The following is a 27,175-nucleotide window of genomic DNA, read 5'->3' on the forward strand; positions in this document are numbered from 1 at the left end:
CTGATAGGGATATAATATAAGAAGCAAATATGGACTAGATTAATAACAGAAATTCTAGTAAAGTTGGATGAATGCCATAAATAAATAACTAATAACAACATCCAATAGTGAAGCTTTAGAAGAAGAAATTGGCCATTTTACCTGCCTGCCTTAAATAGCTTGTGGGAAACTTGTTGATTAAAAATTATTAGTTCTTGAGAAGAGGGGCTTTAAGATCTTCCCATTTCTCCAAACGCTTCTTTGCTTTCTCCACCTGGAAATTAAATTGTGTAAATTTGTAGAATTGAATGAAATGTGTATGTATGTATGTATGTATGTATGTAGAGTAGACCTCGGCATTCCAGTCGGTTCGATAAGTTGTCCACAATAAAATTAAAGTTTGCATTATGGTTCCTCCAATCATGCCGGCCCAAACTCCCTGCAATCATATATGTATGTATATATATGGTTGGAATCATTGGATTTTAGTTGAGGAGTTAAGGGCTACTTTACCTTAACGCCGAGGTTGAATTTGAAGCCGAGAAGGCATCCTATGGGAATGCCGACCAGGTAGTAACATCCCACGTTAACGTATGCCACGAAAGCTTGCCATCCGCACCCCACAGCGACGCCTTCAAAATGTTCATCAAGTTCTTATCAATTAGTTGCTAAGATACGATACTATGGGTTATGCAATATGTAAGTTAATACTTTAAGAATGAAATATATGCACAGTAAGTTATGATCATAATACAAATGTGACATATAAATTGACAACAAATAACAATAATCTAACACATAGTACTCATCATTATTGATCTTAACATGTATTATAAGAATATTGTTTGGAGTAGCCCCAATCGTCCCAATAACCAGATGGGCTAATATTCATTCATTCAATAAAACAAAAAAACGGCTGATAAAAACGTGAGGTGTATAAAATTTGGTATTTATTCAATCAATAGTCTAATCTTAGGGTGTCTGATGGATGACTCAATAATACAAAAAAGTATTCAACATTTATTCCATCATATCTGACAGAATTCTATTCTAGCATTGATCCAATCTCTGTGCCACTAATTAAATCATTTGTAGCCTTTTGCTGTTTACCTCACAACTTGTTCTGAGTAGTTGGCTATAAGCCAAAAATAGCCCGTGGCACCCTGATCATGTAACTTTATTTAAATGAATCAATAATCATAGATCAAAGTACGAAGTTTGGGCTTCTCACGTAACTTTATATGATCATGGTGTTCGGGAAAAAACCCTTTTCGTTTTCACCCACTACATTAGCCATGACAACACAAGATTTGTCGTCACAGATGTTTGTTCGATTAAAGATCAAGACAAAGACTAGAGTTATATATATGCACATGGAGATGGACAAGTTACCATTTTTTATTTTTTTTCAATAGATTGGAATAGCACGAAACATAATTAATATATATGTACTTGTGGAAGATGAATTTAGAGAATTGCCTGATAAAACTGGTTGCAGTCCATTCAGAGTGAGAGTGACTGCCAAGAAGGGGCTTAGGTCCGCCACGGCGTTGGCCACCGTCTCGCCGCCGGTGAATATATAGCTTATGACGTGGCGCTGAGATAATACGATCATGGCCACAAGGACCGCCACCAAGAGGGAGACAGTGTTCACCACCACGACGGAGAATGCCGCCGATTTCGGATGTCCGGCGCCAAGCTCATTGCTCACTCTCACACTGTATAGACCAAATTTGCCCAATCACAAATTGATAATAAGTTATCTTTCAATGTTCTTTAATTATCTACCAAAGAGCAGAGGATCTAGGAGGCACAAACCTAGCAGCAGCGTTGAATCCGACCGACACCATGAACAGTAACCCGTTAATCGACATACTGCACAAAAATTAAAGCATTCAACGTCACGAAATCTTGAAATGGAGTATATATTCTTGCTTATTGAGACTAGCTTTTCAATTGAGAAATTCACATTCACAGTGAACTCAATAAGAACAAATTCACCTTATCTTTATTCTGCATCTAAATATTCCATATCATGAGAGAGAGATGCCAAAAGAATTACCAGACGGAAAGTGCATCCAATGCGAGCTCAGGATTTTCGAGCAATCCGACAATCAAGACGAGCAGCTGAAAGTACCATGTCTCTAAGCAGAGCATCACCGCCGAAGCGATGGATAATTTCACAAATTCCCAAAGGCCGGACAGAGCCTCCAATCGGAACCCCGTCCACGTGTCCTTACACCGTTGGGATTTCACAATGTACAGAAACTGTGCGGAAACGATAATCCACCACGATAGGCTGAGCACGAGCGATGCGCCTAACAGACCCAAGCCTACTCTATAAACTGCAATCCAGCTTACCACCAAGTGCACTCCCAGCGTGGCGAGTGAGATCAACGCGCTGGGGATCACGATGCTCTGCGCCTGCAGAAACTTCTGTATCGGGAAGTTCACGGCGTACGCGAGCACCTGCGGAATCAGGCCGTACACGAACACCGCCGCGAGCGTTGCCACGTCTGGAGCTTCGCCGATGAGGATGAGGAGCTGCCTCGAGAGCGCGTACACCACAACGATTGGGAGAGTGAACAGCAGCAGCACCACGGTGGCGCGTTGCAGGTAGACGCCGAGCATTTCGTGCCGACGAGCGCCGTACGCCTGGCCGCAGAGCGTTTCGACGGCGCTCCCCATTCCTAACTGAAATCAAAAGCAAATTAAAGCACGGAAGTAGCTCCGGCTACGCCGCCGTCCATAGTTGAATTCAATAACATCGAGATTGAATCAAACCAGAATAGACAATATTGATTACATATCAGTTCTCCACTTACGAGGAGGCCGTAGGCGAACAATTGGATGCCGCTGTTGCCTAGAGTGGCGGCGGCGAACTCCAGATTCCCGAGATGACCGCAGAAGATGCGAGTGGAGAGGGACATAGCGTTGTTTATCAAGTACGTCATGACCGCAGGCGCCGCGAGTTTGTAAAGGAGATTTAGCTCGATCCACATAGCTTTCGTGAACCGCTTCAAGCATGGCAAATCCACGTCGCAAAGCACCTTTTCGAGCTCCGAACTGGAGTGCTCGATGACGACGGCGGAGGACGACGGCGACTGGTGGTTATCGTTTTCCGAATTCTCCATGTTGGCTTGCACCTGCAATCAGAACCGATCTGCAATATATATATTAATAAAAAAATTTAGATAATAATAAATATTAATATACAAACTTAAATAAATATTGATATATACAGCGAAAAAAGTTTTAAGGGTGTATTTTTTTTTGGATATAGTATTTCAAATTTTACCTTATATTTCAAAATTCATATATACCACCTCAATTTTAAATTTATAAATTCAAAATAAATCTCTCGGAGGACTTTGGCGTGACAAAAGATTAATTAAGTGATACTATAATGGTTTATTTTAAATATAAAAATTCAGAAACAAATGTATATAATAAAAATAATATATTATTTTTTTTATTATTCAAATTTATATTTTTTCAAGACATCACCAAAAAATATTTTCAATATCTACTTTTTAAGAATCTTTTTATTATTTTCCTTTTTGCTGAATAAAGTATTTGCTTAGTATTTTAGTTTGCCGTATTTTTTTAGTGTGAGATGAGAAATTTGTATTAATAATAATAAAAAATTATTTTGAATATTAACTTTTTGTGAGAAAAAAATATAATATCAATTCAAATAGATCATTTGGAATTTCGTAATAAATTAAAAAAATAATATTTTATTGACATATTTTATTTTTTTACTTTATGTATAAATTTATTTGATATATAATACTCCCTCCGTTCCGTGAAAGATGAACCATTTTGTTAGGGATACGGTATTTTAGGTAGCTTAGGCTATTAAGTTATTAATAATAAGTTATAAAAATATTTTATTATTTTTTTATATGTGTAGTGTTTTTGGTATTTTAAATATCTTTAAAATTATATTTTAATAAAATATATGCAATATGGATATCATTTTCTACCCAATAAAATTTTATATAATACAAATTAATAAAAATATATATTTACTTATTTATCATTACTATAAATTAATTTTATAAAAAATGAGGAGTTTTAAAAGTAGATAAAAAATTTTTGTTAATCGAGGAGAAAGATAGAAATAAAAGGGTTTTGAGTGGGTCCTATTCGTAAGATGTTAGAAGTTTAATTAAATTGATTTGTATTTGTTAAGTATGTTTAAGATTGATAAACTTACCAAAAATGAAAATGATTATCTTTTGTAGGACGTACCAAAAAGAAAATTGAGTCATCAGCAGTACGGAGGGGGTAAGTATATTTATAATTTATCTAAAAATTAAATAATATTTTTGTATTAGTTTTTCATCATTTTTACTATAAAAAAATTTTTAAGTATGGCTGATGATAATTGTAAATTTGATTTTTTAATAAAATGATTTGAAGACCGTGAATAATAAAGTAAATATTTATAACATACCTAGGTTTCTAATTTGTATTGTTTGTTAGATTTTTTTTAAAAAAAATTATTCTTATTTTTTGTGCATAAACTATTTTAATTGTATTTATAAGAGTAAATTAGGAAAAGCAGTATATAATTAATAAAAAGTTACAAAATTTTAAAATTTTACTAAATTAAAATTAAAAACAAGAAATGCAAAAAAAAATGTTTGAAGTAATATTTACGTATATAATTTTAGTAATTTATTTAAATATAATGAAAGCAAGACAAACAATAAAAGTTAATGACAATAAATTGCTCAACTCAAAAGAAGGAAATAAAAACATCATCACTAAGCAGTGATGTTGATACCTTCACACAAACAAACCAATTGTTTCTACTTGTACACACCCAAAATTAATTGGGTCGGCCCAGTGCAGTCCAAGTCCAAGTCCAAGGACATTCGCGGCCCAATATACGGTCCAAAATAGCAGACGGATCTTTTGACCCGTCTAGCTCATCATTGAAGGTCCAACTTGATTTGGAAGCAGTCCAACGGAGGCAAGAAGGTCAAAGTGGTTAGAAAATTGTTGGAGTTGTTGGAAAAAAAAAGTGGGATAAAATCTTATTCAAATAAATTAAAAAAAAAACTATTTAAAGAAGATCCAAGAGAGCAGAAAAGACGACCATTCATCATGAATCTTTTTCTTTTTTTTTTTTTTTTTTTTTTTATTTTTCTCTGCATTATTTTCTTGTAATTTTTTCAGATTTTTTTACAGCTTTCTTCGATTAATTTCAATTTAATTTTCAGCTTCGTTCTTGTTTATTTTACCTTCTTTTTCATCAATTTTTCGGTTATTGCGAGTAGCCCGAATCCTTTCTTGAGGAGGCCGGGGAACCCTACGATTAAATCAATTCCGACAGACTTTTCCAATTAAGCCGTCGATGGCGATTTTTTTTTACGACAACCCTATTACTATTACTATTGATTTTCTTTTTATTCCATTTTTTAAAATGGTTATAAAATATTTTTAACGTAAAATATGTGATATACATGCTACATAATTACAATAATATATACTTGTCGGATCTAATTTATAGGATATTAAATTTGATCGGAGATTTACCTAATTGTATTTTCGAATATATATATATATATAATCAAATTTGATTAAATTGACCAGACATTGGGCCGGAGATGACGAAGAAGGAGGAGGATTGGGACAGGCAAGGAAGTATAATAATATTTTAAAAAGTATTTCTATAATAATAATAATAAATTGAAATGAAATATATATTCTTTTCAAATATATATATATTTAAAAATATAATATTTTTCGTCTCTTCTCAATAATTACATTTTTCATCTAGTATTATTGTCACAACTGTATGGGACATAGTTTGTATGTCAGAGTTCAATTACTCATTTACCTTCATCTATCTCTATTTATTTATACAGTCTGCATTATGAATTAATAATCGTGAAATTATGGGTTTAAACTTCAATATTTTTATATTTTATTTATCGCACGTAATCTTATATTACGGGATGGCTGAATCTAATAAGCGTCAGAGTTTAAACCGATAATCTCACGATCACGAATTTATCCCTACACAACCAAACATCCAAGTTATCCATGACGGGACTACTTATGTATTATTATTGATAAGACTGATACAGTGCAATGTTATTAGTAGATTGGAAATACATTCATACTGTTTTTTTTCCACTTAATTTGTTCGTTGGTTTTACATAATTTGTCATTTTTTAAAAATAAATTATACACTTTAATCGTATTTTAAAATTCAGAATTTTAATTCAACTATTTAGTTATCTTAATTTTAATCTATAATTATTTTTATGAAATCATAATTATTTTCATTAATACTAATTATATAATACCTAAAATTTTGCACTAATGGACGAAGGAGTAATTGATACCTGAGAGTAATCTTTGGCTTAAAAACGCAACAGATTACGACAATGAATAATTTTACAAAGAATCACCAAAGAATTGTATCAGAATTTAATAAGAGAAATTAGTTATACTTTGTTTGGAGTTTAAATTTTGAGTTGGAATTTGAATAATAAAAATTTTGAATTTGAATAGTAGTACATATGATATATAAAGAGGTGTTGATGTGATATTTTGAATGTAAAATTGATTTTTAATATAATATAAAAAATAAAAAATAAGTATTTTGATTTGATGTTTTTGGAGAGAAAAAATATAAAGAATAATGAAATACAATACCCCAAACAAACACAACATTATAATATATTGCTTTGAACTATGGTACATACTGCAAATTGCAACTTCACATTAAATAATCACATAGAAATATATATATATATATATATATATATAAACTTCTTTACAAATGAAGAACTAAAAACCCAAAACCCTTATTACAAAACCACAGAAGAATCACGTGTATATATATATATATATATGTATCTATATATATCACATTAACGGTAAATTCATGAACAAGAACTAACCTTTCAGAAAGCCCAGATGAGTCGTTTTTCCGACTATGGCTGAGGCCGATATCCAAATGCAGGAGCAGCAGCCTCATCGGAGCTTCTCCGGCATGAAATTCGATCGAATTCTCGACGTAATTTCTCAGACGCTTCGTTCATTTGCACTTATGCGGTAAAAATCAAAATCGCAGCCGCGTAGATCATTAAACACAGTCGACACATTGTGCCGGCATTGTCGAATCCTGAAAAAAATATATATATACGAAAAGAGGGAATGAATAGTATCACAATTGTCGCAATGAAACAGTTTTAAGCGACAGCGATGTTCGCCAACACAAATTGATTTTTCAAAGTATACGTCGTAAGGGTGCGCGCGAACAAAATGAATTAGTCGACAAGCAAACTTACTGCTTTGCCCGGAAGCTGCTGCAGGGAGTGCGGGGATTTTCACAGCTGTAGTTAAAAACAATCTGCGGTGAATAAACCCGTCGGAGTATCTGAAAAAGATCGAACATAATTAGAATAAAAAGCGCATACTTTTGTTGCACGACGACGATGGCAACTGAGACGAGGCGGGCCAAGGGGCTGGAATGTTGTCATTTAAATCACACAGGAAGCTGACGCCAGACGATTTGTCAAACACTACATCTGACGGCAAGCTAGGCAAGAGGCATCCCGACTCTGAATATCGCAGAAATAAAAATACATACCCAAGTCAGCGAGTGGAGATCGACAAACTAGAGAATCAATTAATTGAGCTAATAAGTTACCCTGAGCACCAACTGCCGGAAGGCGGGAGTGAAGATCGCAAGATCAGATCAGCGCCAAAAAAAGTAAATATTCGAGCATCAGTATAGTGTAGGCAGGATTTGTTTCGACTACAAAACTAACATTTGAATAACAGTCGAAGAATCTGTAATTCTAACCTTGGAGGGAGAAGTCCTTGAGGCTAATACGGCATTGGCTGTAGACGTTTTTTGTAATGTTCGCTTTCCTTAATTTAACTCCGAGCGATGCGGCGCAGTTTAGAGCTTGCAAGTTGGTGACGAAACTCTGCCTCTGGAGGTGAGAGACGTAGCTCTCGATAGAACTACAACACGCTGTTTCGTTGCTGTTATTTCCAGAACCACAGTCGTGTATAACGCGACTCACATTCGGAAAATTCAGCGGACAAACTGAAAAGCAATCACGACAAAAAAAAAAAAAAAAGAAAGGGTTAATTTTCGAGGAAGAATCTCCGATTTTCGGAATTGAAGAAATATTCACAGTTCACCTTTATTAATCCTGCAGCTAGATACTCCACGAAGAACTTCTTTCGCAGTCGAAGGCTCGAGTCTACTTCCAAGCCATCGAAGCACGACGCTTTTGCAGTCATTAATCCTATTCGAATGATCGGACAACACAAGGGAACCGTCGAGGGTGAGAAGGTTGTACGCTTTCTGAGCGAGCTTTCTTGCAGCATCCAATATAGCGTTCTGACAAACCTGTTCGCAACACTCGTTTACACTGTCGATCTTTTCACAGGCGGCGAGAAGGTTAGAAGAATCGACCGTGCTCTCAAACTCTACAAGGTCGCTAACTGGGCAAGAACCTTCAGTCAGATTTGCCGGTCGAATAGAACATATATGAGAAAGACTATCGTTGGCTCCTTGACCGACGAGAATCTGTTCGAAGTCTGAAAGACAATGCGCTGCGAGCGATCCATTTAAAGCGAGCGTGCTCGTATATTTACTCGACTGACCGATGAGAACAGCGAGTGTGGCCTCCACTTGCGGACAGCACACTACGTTGGCTAAGACAGGGGCGAATGCAGCCATACAATCGGTTGATGTCACGATCATCATGTCTGATAGGACCGTAAAGTTCAGCACGCAGAGACCTGTATAAATGGAAGACAAGCAAATTAATTAGGACAAAACAGCTTGCGGGAATTCGAAAATGTGTTGTGAGCAGGACAAACCGGATAATTTGGGGATTGTGCTGTTGGCGAATGGCGTCAAAGGAGATGGCGCGAGAAGAGGAAGAAATGGCTGAGGAGCAGATGTTGGAGAAGTGTCGGGTAAAAGTACGTCTGCTCGTCTCTCGGCTAGCTTAGAACTCTTTTCGGAATAACTCAACAAGCTGCAACAGCATTGTTGAACACCTGCACAAGTAATATGCAGATCATAGAAATTCAACAATGCATCAAACAAAATAAATCGTCAGATCCTACAGATGGCTTTCTAAAGACATTTGCAATATATTCGATCATCAGTTAGATTCTAAATCCTTAGCATCAGCTCAAATTCTCTATCTTAGGGTGTTGGAAGATTCTGACATTCTCATTCTCTATGGAATTTCAAACAAGGTTCAAAATCTCTCATGTTCAAAATTCGAAGATGAACTTAGCAAGAACTACAGATAATGTTGATCATATTCCTATTCATAGCCATGATATGAATCCAAAGCAGCTCATTTCATGAACAAGAAAAATCACGTCTACAGAGAAGCCGACAAGTAATTGGGAAATAATCAATTCTGAGCAAACTGTATTCATCAAAATCATCAATGGCGGTTTACCAACAATCCAAAACAAAAACCACAGAGCACCAATCAATTCGAGGCTCCTACCGAACAAACTGAATTCGAAATCTGCATAAGAAATTAACGCAAAACCAAACCAGTGGAATAAATACTCACCGAGAAGAAGAAGCAGGACTACGATTAGGGCAGCATAAAGATCTCGACTCTGTCGAATCACCCCTCTCATCATATCCCAACGCTCTCTCTCTCTCTCTCCCAAGCTGCTGCGAATTCTACCAATGGCGAGACAATGCAAGCGGACAGTGCAGAATCAGTGCGACTTAGAATCAAATCAGACAAAAATTAAACCCAAGGGAAGAAGGTTGAGCAGGGGAAATGGGGGTAGAGAGAAAGAGGGCAGCCATGAATGAGGTGCTTAAGTAAGTGGGGACAAAAGCAGTAATCACGAATAGCTGGACAAATGTTGTGAATCGGCGGCCCCACCGTGGGAAGAAATTTGTATGGCGGAGCCGCGATTCGATCCATGGTGTGGTGTGGAAGCTCGGAGAAATTACGCATTGTTTTGTGCCTTCAACCAACCGCCTTAGGGAAAGGGTTTACAGGCAGACATCAATGCCCGTGTGGATTCCATCTCATCCCATCCCAGCTCCTACCTCAAAGCACATGCCCCGCACGTGATCAGCGTCCCTTCCGCCTCCAGATTTGTGGAAATTTCTTTCTGCACTCACCATCATCGTCTCTCTCTGTCTACTTCACTTGCTGCAAAACATAAACAAGAAAAGGAGATTCCTTAATTTAATTAAACTGCGCATATGATATGAATCAGAATCACAAATCTTTTTCTTGTTTCTTTGAAGACTAATGTCTGTAAATCCCTTAATTCTGCATCCTTATCCAATGGAAATGTGGCCCAGAAGTAATAATGGCAAAGAACAGAGGGGCCAGGAATTAATTGACCGATATGATCTTTCTGTTTGTTTTTGTCTTAATTTTGAGATTTGATTTGGGATAATGTATTAGTTTAAGGTTTAATTACTTGAAGGGGTCGAGTGGGGAATGACTTTGGAATAATTTTCTTGGGGTTTAATTGATGATTACTCATATGCTGTGTGAATGTACGACAGCTTCTGGAAATGGTTATGGCACAAAATTCCACCAGTTGACTTACTAATGAAGGCTTAATCACGACAGCAAACAACGATTATTGTCAATAATAATGTGTGATTATTAAGAGATTGGTTGTAGGACCCCCCGAGTCCTGTGATCTTTGGTCCCAAAACTAAGGATCAGATCACCAGATAAGAAAGACAGCTCTTAATAACCTAAGGGACCATTTGATTTATGTATTGTTAATTTTGTTTGCCTTGACGACGAGTTTAATTTCTATTATTCTCCCATTAATGAGTTTAACACCATGTAATGAAACAATACAGTTGTACAGATTACATCAAACGATTCAAATTCTATAACATCATCGACTTTCATAATAATAATAGTTAAAAATAAAATTCTTATTACATGGAGTACAATATATGTTTCTAATATCATCGTACCATAGAGCACAGACTTAATGGACAAACAGAGGTCAGTCTCAGTGCGGCCATGCTGACACAATACATATGTAAAATATACATTAACAACACATAATAATAATTTCTATATCATATGTTTATATTTTAATTGCTATTCTATAAATGTTTAGTGTAATTACACTATAATTCTTCTTCGAATGATTTTTTCTTTTAAGTTATTTGTTTTAAATCCAAATTCTGTGAACGGGCTTCAATCCAGCATATTGGGCTTCAATGATCCAAACAATCTGGGCCGTCAATTTGCAATCCAACAGATTGCACAAAAAAGTTGTAAAGAAGAATCACCAACTGTTCACCTAATTGTTCTCAGTCCTTTCTCTGTCTCAGTAATAATTCATTGACTTTCTAACATGAATTAAATTAAATTAATTAATTGATTATAGGTGAAAGGGGCATAAAGAAATGATGCTAATTGATGAAAAGGGACACAAAAGAAAAGAAACAAACAAATCAGCATGTCACCACACAGTGCACTCACCATTCAGACATCTTTCTTGTCACCATGAGGAAAATTTGAGCCACGCCTGGAAATAATAACTCCATCAAGGAGGCTTCCCCACCTTCATCCTCCCCTATCAATATAGCACAAATGATTAGTCTGGATCATCATTGCATCTAATGTAATTTCGATTGATTAATTGAAAAGATTCCAAGATTTTAATTTTCCACACCTTTGTTTGAGTACATTCCTCATCAGCATTCTCTGGCTCTCCAGCTTTGCCTCCAAGTGCTTCGCAGCCGAGCCGTGCCTTTGGACTTCCCGGGGCCACACGATATGGCCTTTCATTGCTCGAACAATGTGTGGATTTCTTCGTTGATTGAAGCAACCTTTGCGTAATCTTGTTTGTTGACTAGCTAAGGTTGGATCTGTTTTGGAGATTTCATTCTTTGTAACTAAACTTGGCCTTAAAAATGATTCGGCGCCTTCTATGATGTTATCCATTGTTGAGTTCTTATCTTCGAATATCATCTGTGCTTCAACTATCTTCATTTGCGCTCGTTCTTCGCGATAAGCGTCTACTATTTGCATAATTTTAATCTCGCGTTCGACCTCCTTTTGAAATTGTGCGTGCCGATCCCTTAACTCTGTGGTTTCACCTCTGCTGGCTTCAGCTACTTTAGCTAATTCATGACAAGCACTCTCCAATAGCTTTCTCAGTCTTTTCTCTTTTTCAAGATGATAAGTGAGCATCCCAATCGATGAATTTGTGTTGACAATGTTAGTTAGAAGCTTGGAATTCACATTGTACATCCTCCTGCATTTTGTTCTTTCCATTTTGATATCATCTGCCAGATTCTTCAATATTGAACAAATCACCTTTAGATGTCGTGTTGGTATGTCTTTGTTGAAGCTCTTGATGAGGTGAGTGTTCTGTTTCCTCAATTCTTCCTTAGGTACAAATCCATTTTCAGTCTGTCTAGCAGATTCTATTGATGCAATCTGTGAACTTGTTTTGAGCCTCCCATGGTATGTTTTTGAGCAACATAGATCCAATTTCGTGAGTCCTTCCATCTCAACTCTAGTATTAGGTATTGATGAACATAACTAGCATTGAAGATAGACAATTAAATCAGGAACAACACACAGATAAGGAACAAATCATATTTCAATTTTCAGCAAACTAGAAGTATCCAGAAACACTAACAATATGCAGGATTGAGCCATGTTTGGAACTGAATATGAAAATAATCGAGTACAGGGCAAATACTAACCACAAAATCGCGTCGGCCAAACAGGCCATACCTTCGCCGCACGCTTCCCCCAATTTCATTCGTTGGCGCGCACAACCACCACAGCGACGCCGCAAGCTTCCTGGCGGAAACTCTTCCGCTTCCTCCAGCAGAATCTCCGGCGGCGCGCAGTCTCCACACTAAAACAGGCCGTGCGTCGTGACCTCCATCCAATTCCAACCGCTTCCGACCGCCAATCCCGGTCCGAGCGCGGCCGCGCATCCACCGATCAGAACTCGCGGCCTGTTCATCCGGAAACATCAGTGCTACAGCTTGAAATCCTCGGATTCCATCCCGTAACCGACAAGCAAACCGCTCACGCAAAACACTATCGCAGAGCATGAGAGCAGCTCGCAAAATTCCGCGATATGCGTGTATGTGATTCAGCAGTCCAGGTCCAGGTGGCGTTGTCGGGGGAGAATTTTGTCCACTAACGCTGCAGGGAGCAGAAACGCCTCGCCGAAAAGGGAACAGCAACACGCCAGCGAGCGACAGTGCTGCCGCTGCTGCTTGGAGTACGTTTGTGATATTATTCTCTCTCTGTCCCAGTATAATGTGTCTCTATGTATCACTCTATGCATATATATATACACACACATTATATATTGTGTCTCATTCGTGCCATGATATCTGTTTTTTAGAATATTTTAATGCAAACTTATAATTAAATATATTTCAATTATATAAATATTTATTTATTTAATCAGATTCGAGTTGTAAAAAAAGAAAGTAAAAATATATATATTTTTTTTGGTTAGATTTTTTAATGTCTGTAAATTAAGCTCAGTAAAAATAATAAAAATAATCACGTAATCACAAGTTCACTTCTTTACCATTTACCATCCCTTGAGGTTTGTCCTTTAATTGAATTGGACATGTGTCTTGTTTATTATTATTATTATTATTTTTATAATTTATAATTCGAATACATTTTAAATAAATCCGAATCCAATTTAATGTATAAATATCATGAGTAAATATAAAAATATTGTAGCATAATCAAATGCGATATAATAGAAATATTATTTAATTTCATGCATGATCCATAGACAATTTTTTCATTTGACTCGTTGGATTATTTAAAATGAACATAACAAATTTAATATTATTTTTGTCCAACTCTAAGGGTTCAATTTAATTTTTAAATATTTATCTTTAAATATTAATTATCATATCAAAATATAGTACAAATTAAAAAAAAAATTGCAAGGGATAAAATAGAACATTTTATTCACAGTCCGAAATATAATATTATTTTTCACAAAATCACAATTTCTTTTAAATATTTATTGTTGGGTTATTTCCATTTCATCGTTATTTGCATCATTAATAAGGTTGAAACATGACATTTTGTGTTGATAATGATGTAAAAAATCAAATATATAAAAAATAATTACAGGCACAAATTGAACAAAAATGGAGATCTAATGCCATTAATGTCAAATGCAAGTTTTGAATTATGAAAATAAATAAATCAATAATGGTTTTTATGGAAAATATTGCATTAATAGTAAATCAATTTAAAACATATACTCCATAATGTGTATCATTTTAAGTTTTTGTAATAAATTAAAAACTACTAATATTTTATTTGTAAGTGGAACTATGTTAGATAGTATTTTCACTTTGTCTTCATACTTTATGTATATTTATAATGATATATTTATAATTTATGTAAAAATTACTATTAATATCTAATTATTTTACTATTATAAAAATATATAGTATTTTTTAGTGAGATAAATGATAAAAAAAAAACTTTCAATTACAACAGAAGGGGCATATATATATATATATATATATCTTAGAATTATAACGTGAGAATTTGCAGTTGCTACTATTCGGGTGCGTTTTGGATAAATCTCCAGCTGAACCTGATAGCCTGCAAATTAGGTCCGATAAGACAAGTTATATTAGACGAACTATGTCTGACAGGGACTTAAAGACGTCGAAATTTGAACTCATGATCTCACTGTAAACTTTTAACAAATCGAATAGTTTTTTTTTTTTTAAATGACGTGAGAATCCGCAATCGCTAGTCGAAAGTGCGCATTAGGTAAATCCCCAACCGAACCTAATACCAATTAAAATTGAGAAATACTCCCTCCGTCCACTCATAAAGTATACAATTACTTTTGGCGTGATGTTTAAGAAATAATAGTATTTTAATTATAGTAGGTAGTTAAAAGTACTGTAACGACATTTTTGCTCTTGCTTTTTGGTGTAAAAGTAATGATGTGATGTAAAGTAAGGGTATTTGTGAAAAAAAAAAGTAAGGTATTTAATGAAATGTTTATTTTGTAATTGGACGTTCCAAAATAAAAATATGTATACTTTTTAGCTGGACGGAGGGAGTATGAAAATGGTACGTACGTTGTATGTTTAATGAGGTGGGTGGACATATGTAATTAATTAAATGGGGCAGTTAACTTAGGTATTGTAATTAATAAAGATGTTAAATTAGCATTGATAATATTAACGCGGATGAGGGCAACAAGACACTCATTGCCGAAATCAGGCTATTGATATTTCCCTATTTGTCCATCCAATACACAATTTAATTTAAATACTCCTGCTAGGGTGTGCTTAATTATTTTGTGATATTATTAGAGTTTTTATTTTAGTATTTAGTTTAAATAGTAAAACTTATTTAATATTTTACTAAAAAATAACATGAAGTATAGAAATTTAATATAAAAATAATAATTTATATTAAATATTGAATTTTATAAAATAATAAAATAAATATATTAAAAATGGGTTTTTTTTTTTTTTTGTTTGTGTGTGTTTGTTTGGGAGTTTAGATTTTGAGATGAAATTTGAATAGTAAAAATTTTGAATTTGAATAATTATATCATGTGATATAAATATGTGTTTATGTAATCTTTTTAATATAAAACCGATTATTAATATTATAATAAAAAAATAAGTATTTAATTTGATATTTTTAAGGAAAAAAAATTTGATAAATAATAGAAATTCAAAAAAATATGTCAAACAAACACACCATTTAGGATTTGCTTGATTGAGATTTAATTTAGCAGAACTATAGTTTGGGTTGTATTTATCATGAAATTTAAGAAATATTGATATTATATTGATAGTGGGTAAAAAGTACGAGGTGAAGATTTTTTTTGCCTTTGTGAGTATATTAGTGTAAAAAAGAGTGGCAATTGTGTAATAATAATGAAAAAAATAAGGGTAATATTATAATTATATAGTTATTTACGGAAATGAAATTATTGTTTTGGGACGGACAAAAATGATAAACACGACTAGTATTGGGACGGAGGAAGTACTGTATATGGAACGAATAAAATAATATTTTATGTTGAATTATTAAATTTTCTAATTAGATATAATATATATTATATATTGTGTTAATACGTGAATATATTAATATTTTTAATAATATATATATTTTTTAATTACGTAGGAACCACAACCGTTATTTGAAAGTGTAAACCCGACCGAACTTAATACTTGCAAACTAGGCATGACAAACAAGTCACGTTATGAACAGTTTTTGATTTAGGTAGAAAGTGTCCTTGGAAATTGCCAATAAAATAAAATTGTAATTAAAAAATTAAATTTAAATAATTATTTGATACGATATAAATATATATTTATTTGGTATTTTGAATATATAATTAAAATTTAATATAATATAAAAATTTACAAAACATATATTTAATATTTATTTGAAAAAAAATCATAGTGAATAATAAAATTCGAACTCCCACCAAGATATTGGTGTTTTGAATTTTTTTTTTATAATAATATCTAATGTATAAAGATAATTATATTAGATAAAAATGCTCTTATATTTTATATTTTTCAAATAATAATAAAAAAAATTAGTACTTCTTTGATCCCATAAATATAATTTTAATTGGATTGTTAGATTAATAGTTTATAATATTTAATAATTAATATAATGTTATTACTTAAGATATTAAAAATAATTCTAAACAACAATTTCAATTCGTCAAATTACTAGTGTTGCAATGTTATATAAATACACACTTTACAGCATCAAAAAAAGTAATTTTAAATATATTTTATTTTAGTATCTTTAAAATTTTGAATAATATAAAAAATTCAGAAGTAGTATTCGATTTTATTTTATTAATATTCATATATTTATATTTTAAAAATTATATCTATTGATATATTTATTTTTAAAAAATAATTTAGGTTAATATTATTAGTTTAGTTAATAAAAAATAAGAAATATAATAAAAATAATGATTAGAGGTGAACAAAATATTCGAACTCCGAAAATCAGAACCAAACCAAAATTTAAAATTTGGTTCGGATTTTCGAATCAGTTCGGATTGAATTTTTGACAAATTTCAAATTTTCGAATTTGATTGGATTGGTATACTTAAAATTCGAACCAATTCGAAATTTAAAATATAATATTTTAATATATTTTTTTAGTTATATATAATATATTTAATATTTTATTAACAAATATTATATTTTAATATAAAAAAACTCAAAATTATGCTCACCCCTAGTAATGATGGTATAATTGTGTTTAGTTACTAATCGAAATTACTTAGCCACAAAACCCCCCACAGTTGAAGGGTTAGATTGGTATTAGTCAAACTGTCTTAAATCTACACTACTTTGTAGGCACAATGCCTTCTCCGATTGACACGTGGCCACCTACACCATGTTTCTCGATTCGATTTTCTTTCTATTTCAAGACATCAAACGCTACCGTTACACTTACACTGCAGCAGCAACGAGCGTCTCCATTTCGGAGGAAGTCTCTGATTCTTTCGATATCTATGGTATGAATAATCAGGGGCGCTTTGATTGTTGGTGACTCGGAGAGAAGTGAGAATCGAGAAATATTGTGTTGTTAATGTTGTGTCGTTTTGCTGAGTGAGAAAAACGAGAGTATTCATTTCTTTGAGTTGTTCTGTTCGATCATGTTGTCGACAATGGCGGTCATTTCTCCGGTCCGCGCGCCGGCGCTCCCGAGTACGGCTCGACCGAGAATCGTGCCGTCGATTCGATTCACGCCCATACGAGTAATGAATTCCTCACCCCATGTTTTCATTTGTTGTATATATTGTTTGGATCAGTGTTGTTAATATTAGGTTTCGATACATTTTCTGGATTATATTGTAGTTTGCAGATGATTGAAATTGGTGGAATTTTTTTGATTGATTTCAATGGTGGAGTTTTGTGTTATCATCTGTTCTGGAAAATGAGCTGTAGATTGGTCCAAGTTTTTGCTGTTTGAATCGATGAGTTTAATAGTTTTTCCTAAATTTGATTGCAGGCTGTCAGTTGGAGGATGGATCAGGCAAAGACACTTCAAAATACTGATAATACGGGTTAGGTTTCTTTGTTTTGCAGCAGCAATTGTGCTGTAAATATCAGAATTCCATTTTCATTTGCTTTGTACATTTTTAGATTCTGCAGACAGTTCAAAGAAAAAGAAGAGAAAAAATTCCAACCAAAGGTCTAAAGATTCGATACTAAAGGCAGTTGTGCCAAAAACACAAGGCGCCATGAGCATCAAGAAAAGAGAACATAAGAACGGTGGAGAAGATGAATTACATGCATCTGATGTCAAAGAGGCAATTCATTATCTTCTAGAAACTGATCAGGAACTTGAATTACCAAATGAAGACGATGTTAAAAAGGTAATTGATTATATTCTAGAAACTAAGGCAAGGCTTCGTAAAGGTAATGTGATTGTGGTGGAGGCTTCATCGACAAATGGAACTTTGCTTGATAATGAAGCTAGTCAAGGAGGAAATGACCGAGTCCCAGCTTCATCAACAAATGGATCTTTGGTCGATCATAAAAGTAGTCATGAGGGAAATGGCGGAGCCCCTAACATTGATGCAGAAACAATCACCAAGAATAAGGTCAGTAATATTGCATGCAAAGCATTAGTGACATGCCATTGAAACTGTAGAGAATTAATTTTATGTATGGAGTAAGATCTTCATTTGTACTTGCAGGAAAATGTTACAAAAACTAAAGCAGTCAATGTTTCTACACGTGGGAGGATCCTTGAAGTAAAAGACTTGGTTAATGCAAGTAGTAATAATGGAGATTCTTCTGCACAATCGAAACAGGTTAAAAGTGTTGAAACTGTTGAAACAACTGTCGTGAAACAGCCATCCTCGACTGAAAGGAAAGGAGATGTGATTCAAAAGCTTGAATTAAAATGTGAAGAAACTTTGCGCAACGATGCATTACAAAGGCTTTCTGAGGAATGTTTGAAGGGATGCAGAAAAATCTTTTTTTACCCCGAGGTGGTAAAACCTGACCAACAAGTGGAGGTATTTTTCAACCGAAGATCTTCCAATTTGAAAACCGAGCATGATGTTATGATCATGGGAGCTTTTAACGACTGGAAATGGAAGTCTTTTACTATCAAGTTGAATAAGAGCCACCTCATTGGGGATTGGTGGTCTTGCAAATTCCATGTTCCTAATGAAGCTTACAAGATTGATTTTGTCTTCTATAATGGGAAAGACACCTATGACAACAACAACAAACAGGATTTCTACATTATGGTGGATAGTGAAATGGATGCAGTTGCATTCGAAAATTTCTTGCTTGAACAAAAGTTATTGGAGAAAGAGGAATCTGAAAGACAAAAGGCTGAAAAGAAAAAGGAAGAAGAAGAGCTAAGACGTAGCGAAGTGGACAGGAAAGAAAAGGAAGCTGATAGAGCTAAGGCAAGAGAGGAAGTTGCCAAGAGACAAAGAATGGTCGAAGAATTGACAAAGAATGCTCTGTTCTCACTTGAAGGAGTATGGGAGATTGAGCCGAGGCAATTTAAGGGCAATGACAAGGTTAGGTTATACTACAACAAGAGCTCAGGACCACTTTCTAACTCTCAAGATGTATGGATTCATGGAGGACATGATAACTGGAAATACGGGCCGGATATCGTTGCAAAGTTAAAAAATTCAGAGAGAACAGGCGGAGTCTGGTGGTGTGCTGACTGTAAGTGTCTATATGCTTCATGTCTTAATGAAAAAATTGGCACTAAAACTGAGTTATATATAACTGTATGCCATTAGTATTTCAGAATATTTTGGTCATAACTCGAAATCCTTCTGCAGTTGTTGTACCTGATGAAGCTGTTGTCTTGAATTGGGTTTTTGCTGATGGTCCACCAAAGCAGGCAGCTGTTTATGACAACAATCACACCCGAGACTTCCATGGCATTGTCCCGGCATCCATCCCGGGGGACACGTATTGGGTTGAGGAAGAAGAAAAGATTTTTAAGACACTTCAGAAACAAAGGCATTTAAAAGAAAAGGAAAAGCAAACTAAGGTGAGTTTGATAAAAGCACTGTAATAATTATATATACAAGATAGCATTGCATCCGGAATTCTGTAATCTGTTGTATTTGCATGTTTATTCTGCTTTTTTAAGTGTTAGCTGTATTATCTTTTTTCTTTTGATCTTCCATGTACAGGTCGAAAGAGTTGAACGTTTGAAAGCAGAGGCGAAGGCGAAAACTTTGAAATCATTTATGTTGTCTCGACAGCATATACTATTTACTAACCCCCTTCAAATCACGGCTGGAAGCGAAGTCACCTTATTTTACAATCCTAGCAACACTGTCCTAAATGGAAAGCCTGAGGTTTGGCTGACATATTCCTTCAATCGGTGGACATATTCCAATGGTCCATTTCCACCTCAAAGAATGATGCATGTTGAAAACAGCTCTCATCTCGCGGCAATGAGTAAGTTTGACTTCTGCATTAGTGTTTGTCAACATTTTGCAATTCCTATTTTATCTGGTTTACATCTTATGATTCTCTCCTCTTTCCTTCCTTCTTCGACAGTCAAGGTTCCTTTGGATGCTTATGTGATGGACTTTGTGTTCTCTGAGAGAGTCGGTGATGGAATTTACGACAACAATAATCATATGGATTATCACTTACCTGTGTATGGCGGCATCGTGCAAGAGCCCCCCTTGGACATTGTGCATATATCGGCTGAAATGGCGCCCATTGCGAAGGTAATTATCAGTAAACTGATAAGTATTTCTGCACAAAATTTGCTTGATGTGTTAACATTAACGTGCTCACAATTGTTGGATTTTATTTATTTACTTCTCCTGCAGGTGGGAGGTCTAGCTGACGTTGTTACTAGTCTTTCTAGAGCCATTCAAGACATGAACCATAATGTGCACATTGTCCTTCCAAAATATGATTGTTTGCAGTATAATCATGTAAGTTTTAAGTCGATTCTTCAGTGAAATCTCTTCATATTCAAATTTTTATGACAGCCCATGCTTTCACATTGGTTTAACATGTTTTTCTGCACTTACAAACTTTGCATTGCTGGAATAGGTTAAGGACTTGCAGTATCAGAAGAGCTACTTTTTAGGTTCGACTGAAATTAAAGTCTGGACTGGGAAGGTCGAAGGCCTGTCTGTCTATTTCTTGGAGCCTCTCAATGGGTAAATTTCTAGTCCTGCTGTCTTAACATTTATCATATCATCTTTGCAATCATAATAGATGCTCAAGAATTCAGAGACACTAATCTTTAATGTGACTGAAGATCGAATTTCCGAAGGGTATATATAGTATATATAGCCTAAAAGATACAATAGATTTTTCTGAATTCGATTTGTCTTAAATTTTTGGAACATGTTCTATTTCTTACGTCAAAAATATTTGTTTTCCAGATTTGTTTGGGCTGGTCGTGTTTACGGCTGTGGCAATGATCCCGAAAGATTTGGTTTCTTTTGCCATGCAGCTCTCGAGTTCCTTGTGCAAAATGGCTTCCATCCAGTAAGTTTAAGTCACAATTAAGCCGATATTCGAAGTCTATGAAAAAGCAAGAACATATTGTAATTTGTAAACTGATTCGACATTTCCCAAAAGATTTCTTCTACCTTTGATGGTATTTTCTTCCCAGGATATAATTCACTGCCACGATTGGACTACTGCTCCAGTAACATGGCTGTTGAAAGAACAATACGTCAATTATGGCCTCGACAAAGCTCGAGTTATCTTCACCATACACAACCTTGAATTCGGGCCACAGCTGATTGGCAGAGCCATGGCGTTTGCAGACAAATCCACAACTGTAAGCTCAGGATGATTCTGGTAATAACCTTACCAACAAGACTTGATTAATGTTTTTATTCTCGCAGGTTTCGCCTACTTACGCCCGGGAAGTTTCAGAAAATCCTGTAGTATCCCCACACCTTCAAAGGTTCCATGGTATCATCAATGGAATTGATCCCGACATTTGGGATCCTTACAATGACAGATTCCTCCCTGTAAGTACTCAACAACATTGTTCTGCAATGTTTGGATGATTTCTCTGTTTAATTAGTCGCATTTGGGTGAATTCTCAGGTACCTTATACTTCACATAATGTCATCCATGGCAAAAGAGCTGCCAAGAATGCTCTGCAACATAGACTCGGGTTGCAGATGGCTGATCGTCCGATGGTCGGAATAATCAGCCGATTGACAAAGCAAAAAGGAATCCACCTCATCAAACATGCCATTTGGCGCACCCTCGACCGCGGTGGACAAGTATGTCCGAATTATTATTTTCATAACCAACTTTTCCTTACTGATCGAGGATGATTGTGTTCTTTAGGTTGTTCTTTTGGGATCATCTCCGGATCCTCAGATACAACACGATTTCGTTAATTTCTCGAATCAGTTGAAGGGTTCGCATCATGATCAAGCTTGCTTATGTCTAACATACGACGAGCCTCTCTCGCACATGGTATTTTTTATCTTCGATAAATAGACTGTTTATGTCTCCATGCACGTGCAATATACACAATATATATATATATACCCGCATAATTATTGACATTTGTGGTTGCATAGATATACGCCGCCTCGGACTTCATTCTCGTGCCTTCAATCTTCGAACCCTGCGGGCTAACCCAACTCACTGCAATGAGATACGGTTCGATCCCCGTGGTTCGCAGGACCGGGGGTGAGTTTTCCTTCCCATCTCTAAACTTATTATCATAATCTTCGCCTTAACCATTCCCGGTTCAAAAATACTCGTCTCTACAGGACTTCGCGACACGGTGTTTGACGTGACAGATGACGTGGAGCGAGCAAAAGGCTTAGGCATTGAGCCGAATGGATTCTGCTTCGACGTCGCGGACGAAGCCGGAGTAGACTATGCTTTGAATAGGTAACTTAAAAATGCTCGACTTTGCGACATTCTTTTTTTTTTTTTTTTTTTTTTATAAATTCGATGCTAAGGCTTATATAATATATAAAATACGAACAGAGCAATCTCGGCGTGGTACGAGAAAAGGCAATGGCTGTATTATTTAAGCATGTGTGTAATGGAGCAAGACTGGTCTTGGAACAGACCTGCCCTCGATTATTTGGAGCTTTATTATGCTGCTGGAATCAACAAGTAATTTGGACATACACATTTATTTATTATTTTTTAAAAAATTTTGGTTTGTAGAATATTCAGCTTTAAGACTGCTGTTAGGCCTGATTTTGATTTGTGTTACGTTTTTATTTCAGACAAGAAATTATTCTTTTTTTGAATTTTGGGACAGGTTAAAGATTCCATTTCTATTATATTCTGTAATTTTGCCTTTGTTGTATTCACGGTTTCTTTGCTTTAAATGGGCACACAAGATTTGCTTTTACTTTACCACTGTAGATATACAGCAATTTTACTCTATATATATATATATATATATAAATTATCGCGTGTTATGCTTCTTCTTTTTTTTATCCTTTGAAAAAAGAAAAAAAAAAAACCATAAAAATAAGTGTAGATTTTGAAGATGGGGAGATAATAGATTAGGATAATAGGTTTTAATTTTATTTTAGAATTATACTGTTGAATTAGGTACAAAATATATTGAATAATAGAAAATGAAACAAAATGTAAATATTATTGGATAGAAGTATGAATATATTAAATCAGATAGAATCATCTGTCTCATTAATACTTCATATACTTCCGCACACATAATGTATATATATATACACACACGTGTATACATTATTTAATATTTAAAATGGTTATATATATATGTGAAGAAGCAATAAATATTCAAATAAAACTATACATCATGTGAATCCTATGAATATGAATGTGAATTTATATTATTTAATAATGTAATATGTCTTTATCATATTTTTTTGCTTGTTTTAGCCCACAGAAATTTATTTTTTTAAGTCCAATTAATATTAAACCAATTAATTTAAAATTCGGCAATTTTAATGGTGATTGTCGGAATTTGGGATGCAACTATTCAGGCATAATTGCACTTATTTACAAACACATATGTTCTTAACTCTCCTATATGTATTATTTGTTTTAAATGAATTCTTAAAATAATTAACAACAATTTCTATTAACAATTTTGGTGTAGAGAGAAATATTTATTGCTAAAAAATTACTCCTGTAGCTGTCACTGACCTCCAAAGATCCATAAGATCATCCGCATCAAAGAAATTCTCCAAAAATTTATTTTAATTTCCATCTTATCTTTATTTTTTTTTATTTTACAATCTCTTTCATCCACCTTACTAAAAAAATTAAATATATTTTTTAATTTATATCAAAATAATTAATAATATTATTAAATTTAAATAAAATTATATCAATATATATCATTTTGTAAAAAATAAAATTTTATATAAAATAAAAATATAAAAAAAATAATTAATTAATTAAATAAATAATTTTTTTTTTTAAAAAAAGAGTTTTGTAGGATTGCTCTGCCCAGCACCCTTTCAGCAATACTTATTTTCCACATCATCATTTTTTTTTTAACTGCAAATGATGACGTGGGAGTTTAGCCATTAAAAAAAGCACACACATTAAAAATAAAAATTAAATGCAATATTATCTCTAAAAATTTAATGCAATTTATTTCAGTGTTATATATCTGAGCAATATGTCACCGCAATGTTGGCATGATTTCAACAATTCCAATTTAATTTAATTTAATCATTTTTTTCAATTCATAGATAACATTCATATTATTTTTTTAAATAAAATATTTATTTAATATAAAAATTGATATATTTTTATTAAATACGATAAAATATCTGCATTAAATATGTTTCTTTTGTCAATTTTTTTTAATTTGACTATTTATTTTTTTTTAAAAAAATATATATTCTTAAATATTATTTTAATATTAAATTCAAATTAATTTTTTTTTAATTTATTCCAAAAAAAATACAATTTACCATCAATATATATATATATATAAAACAATAAATCCGACAAAAAAGAAATAAATAAAACAATGAAGGGTGTGGATTCATCCGGGATCTGTGCTCCATGGATCCCCCAAGAATCCAACCCAAACCAACACCACTCTTGAGTGACCCTATTCTTGTAAAGCCATTTTCTGTATTCTGAAATGACCTGAGAAGACCTTTCAACCAAACCCCATTTTCCTGACAATAAATTTTCATCACAATCATTCAAAAAAAAAGACCCCCCACTTGCTTCAGGACATTGTCCTAAAAGATTGCCAAAAAGACCTCAGGACTTCACTCATTTTACAGATCTATTCAGCAAATATATAATTATCCATCCAATCATCAGACACCATTAATTCACCCATTCAAGAATATGGTCTATTACTATTATTATAATCAGCACAGCAAGTATAGAAGTAGCAGTCTAATTAAGTGGAAACCATTATATGAGAATGAAAATTAATTACCACAAATCTCAATGTGCATTGCATTGATAGATGAAGTATATATTGATCTGAAAGTGGCAATTGACTCCATCTGCACTTTCTTCCATAAAGTTGCAACCTTTACTGCACTTTAAATTTTCTGTGATGGAGTTTGTGACAGTCTAAGTTGGCCCTTTTTTTTAAACTTTGGGATAAGGTTGATGATGAAACCAGTGAGTGAGTGAGTGAGTGAAATTGAGCTTCCCATTGCCCAATCATCTTCCTCCACTTTGCCCAATCAAAACCCTTCGATCGTTTTCCTGAACCAACCCCTATTTAATTCCCTACCTATACATTTTGAAAAAAGAAAAAGAAAAACCCTAATTCAAGAATGTAAGAAAAACAAAAGAAATGGATTAATTAATTGACATTAAAAACTTTTGGCTCTCCTTTTATCTGCTTTTCTGTGGGCGTTGTTTTGGACTCACTTCTTGTGGCTTGTGTTACAAAAACCCCACCTTTCTTACATCCACAGTAGTCTTTTTGATATTTGTTGTAATTTGGGATAAAGTTTTCATTTATTAATTAGCATAGCCCACAAGAAACCCCACTGGTTGCAGCAGACTCTCATCTGCAATGGCCACAATTTATTTATTTATTTTAAAAACCCTTTTGTTTTTGTTGTGGGATTTCATATAGGTGAAGTTTGTCGTTTTATGGTCAGTAGTCTGAGTGTGAGTCTGAGAGTGGTATTGTATTTTCAGCGGTGGTTTGACATCTGTCATTTCGCTTGGAAGTTTCTTGACTGTCACACAACACACAAATTCTTGATTGGTTCTTGTGGGGGGGTTTTTGCAGCTGCTCCATAAAACTCAGTCGAATTCTGATAGAGATTGGAAAAAGTTGTTCTCTTTTTGGAGGCATTTTAGCCTGCTGCACCTTAGCTTAGCTTAGCCATACTCCAAATCCATGGCAGATTCCTGATATTATTCTCTTACACTAAAGATCCTCCTTTTTTAACACTTCCTTTCAAAATCCCCTCTTTCTTACCACTATTTATCCACGATTTGGAATTGAAAACCCTCCTCAAGCCCTTTTTCTTCCTCTTGCCCTCTATTGGGTTTTTGTTGTTTTGGGTGTTAGAGCTCCGGCCATGGCGGATTTTCAGGGAGGGGGAATGGCGGCGGCGGGGTCTGAAGATTTGCAGGAGGAGGAAGTCTGGGCTATGGTGGGTGGGGGAAGATCAGAAGGCTCAAACTCGAAGACAACGAAGAAGAAGAAGAACTCGCGCTCCAGTGCCATCCCCCGCGCCGCCGCCGTCGCCGTCCAGGACTGTCCGAATCAGCCGTCGTCGGCGCCGGTTCGCATTCCCGACTGGTCGAGGATTCAGAAGAAGCACCCGAACAAGAACAGCTTTTGGGATGACGGCGGAGACTATAACAATGACGACGACGATGTCGTGCCGCCGCATGAATTTCTGGCGCGGCGGCGAGTGGCGGCGAGTGAAGTAGCTTCGTTCTCGATGTGTGAGGGCGTGGGAAGGACGCTGAAAGGGAGAGATCTGAGCAGGTTGAGGAACGCCATTTTAACCAAGACAGGTTTCATCGAATGAACGAAATTAAACCAAACAAACACATCACTCATCTGTCTTCTTCATCGCCATCGCCATTGCCAGCAGCAGATTAAATTAAGTGAAGGAAGGGGTCCCATTGTTTTTTTTTTAAAAAAAAAAAGATAAGGAAAAAAAAAGGGTTCATTTTCTTGAAATTAGAGAGTGAGTGAGAGTAAGC

The 27,175-nt window shown here is 34.6% G+C and overlaps 4 protein-coding genes across 5 annotated transcripts; 2 read left to right on the top strand and 2 right to left on the bottom strand.

Annotated features, from left to right (window-relative positions):
* Positions 1–17: 17 nt before the first annotated feature.
* LOC127249998 (protein DETOXIFICATION 40-like) lies at positions 18–3,200 on the bottom strand. Its single transcript, XM_051273131.1, has 7 exons — positions 2,805–3,200; positions 2,042–2,673; positions 1,798–1,854; positions 1,459–1,697; positions 493–611; positions 332–418; positions 18–253 (listed from the first exon to the last, which is right to left on the bottom strand). The coding sequence occupies exons 1-7, from the start codon at positions 3,111–3,113 to the stop codon at positions 188–190; spliced, it is 1,509 nt and encodes a 502-aa protein (XP_051129088.1). The 5' UTR covers positions 3,114–3,200; the 3' UTR covers positions 18–187.
* Positions 3,201–6,790: 3,590 nt separating this feature from the next.
* Positions 6,791–13,276, bottom strand: LOC127249801 (uncharacterized GPI-anchored protein At1g61900). 2 transcript variants are annotated; one of them, XM_051272803.1, is made up of 12 exons: positions 12,716–13,276; positions 11,674–12,548; positions 11,481–11,574; positions 9,894–10,169; positions 9,567–9,682; positions 8,848–9,030; positions 8,161–8,766; positions 7,814–8,062; positions 7,658–7,669; positions 7,425–7,568; positions 7,296–7,340; positions 6,791–7,129 (listed from the first exon to the last, which is right to left on the bottom strand). In XM_051272803.1, the coding sequence occupies exons 5-12, from the start codon at positions 9,637–9,639 to the stop codon at positions 7,053–7,055; spliced, it is 1,389 nt and encodes a 462-aa protein (XP_051128760.1). In that variant the 5' UTR covers positions 9,640–9,682; positions 9,894–10,169; positions 11,481–11,574; positions 11,674–12,548; positions 12,716–13,276; the 3' UTR covers positions 6,791–7,052. The 2 variants fall into 2 exon arrangements, with proteins under 2 accessions (XP_051128760.1, XP_051128759.1); XM_051272802.1 differs by having other exon boundaries at positions 9,567–9,729.
* A 4,233-nt stretch (positions 13,277–17,509) lies between these two features.
* LOC127249810 (starch synthase 3, chloroplastic/amyloplastic-like) lies at positions 17,510–23,336 on the top strand. The gene is made up of 17 exons (XM_051272816.1): positions 17,510–17,778; positions 18,033–18,087; positions 18,167–18,627; positions 18,724–19,720; positions 19,840–20,054; positions 20,200–20,470; positions 20,573–20,748; positions 20,854–20,961; positions 21,083–21,192; positions 21,421–21,526; positions 21,654–21,824; positions 21,892–22,020; positions 22,099–22,281; positions 22,349–22,480; positions 22,588–22,699; positions 22,783–22,906; positions 23,006–23,336. Exons 1-17 carry the CDS (start codon positions 17,677–17,679, stop codon positions 23,139–23,141), a joined length of 3,588 nt encoding a protein of 1,195 aa, XP_051128773.1. The 5' UTR covers positions 17,510–17,676; the 3' UTR covers positions 23,142–23,336.
* Positions 23,337–26,538: 3,202 nt separating this feature from the next.
* LOC127249691 (uncharacterized) lies at positions 26,539–26,997 on the top strand. Its single transcript, XM_051272623.1, has one exon. The coding sequence runs from the start codon at positions 26,539–26,541 to the stop codon at positions 26,995–26,997; it is 459 nt and encodes a 152-aa protein (XP_051128580.1).
* The last annotated feature ends 178 nt before the right edge of the window (positions 26,998–27,175 follow it).

The sequence above is a fragment of the Andrographis paniculata genome, unplaced genomic scaffold (assembly GCF_009805555.1).
Source record: "Andrographis paniculata isolate CXL003 unplaced genomic scaffold, ASM980555v1 Contig36END, whole genome shotgun sequence".
Lineage (NCBI taxonomy): Eukaryota > Viridiplantae > Streptophyta > Magnoliopsida > Lamiales > Acanthaceae > Andrographis > Andrographis paniculata.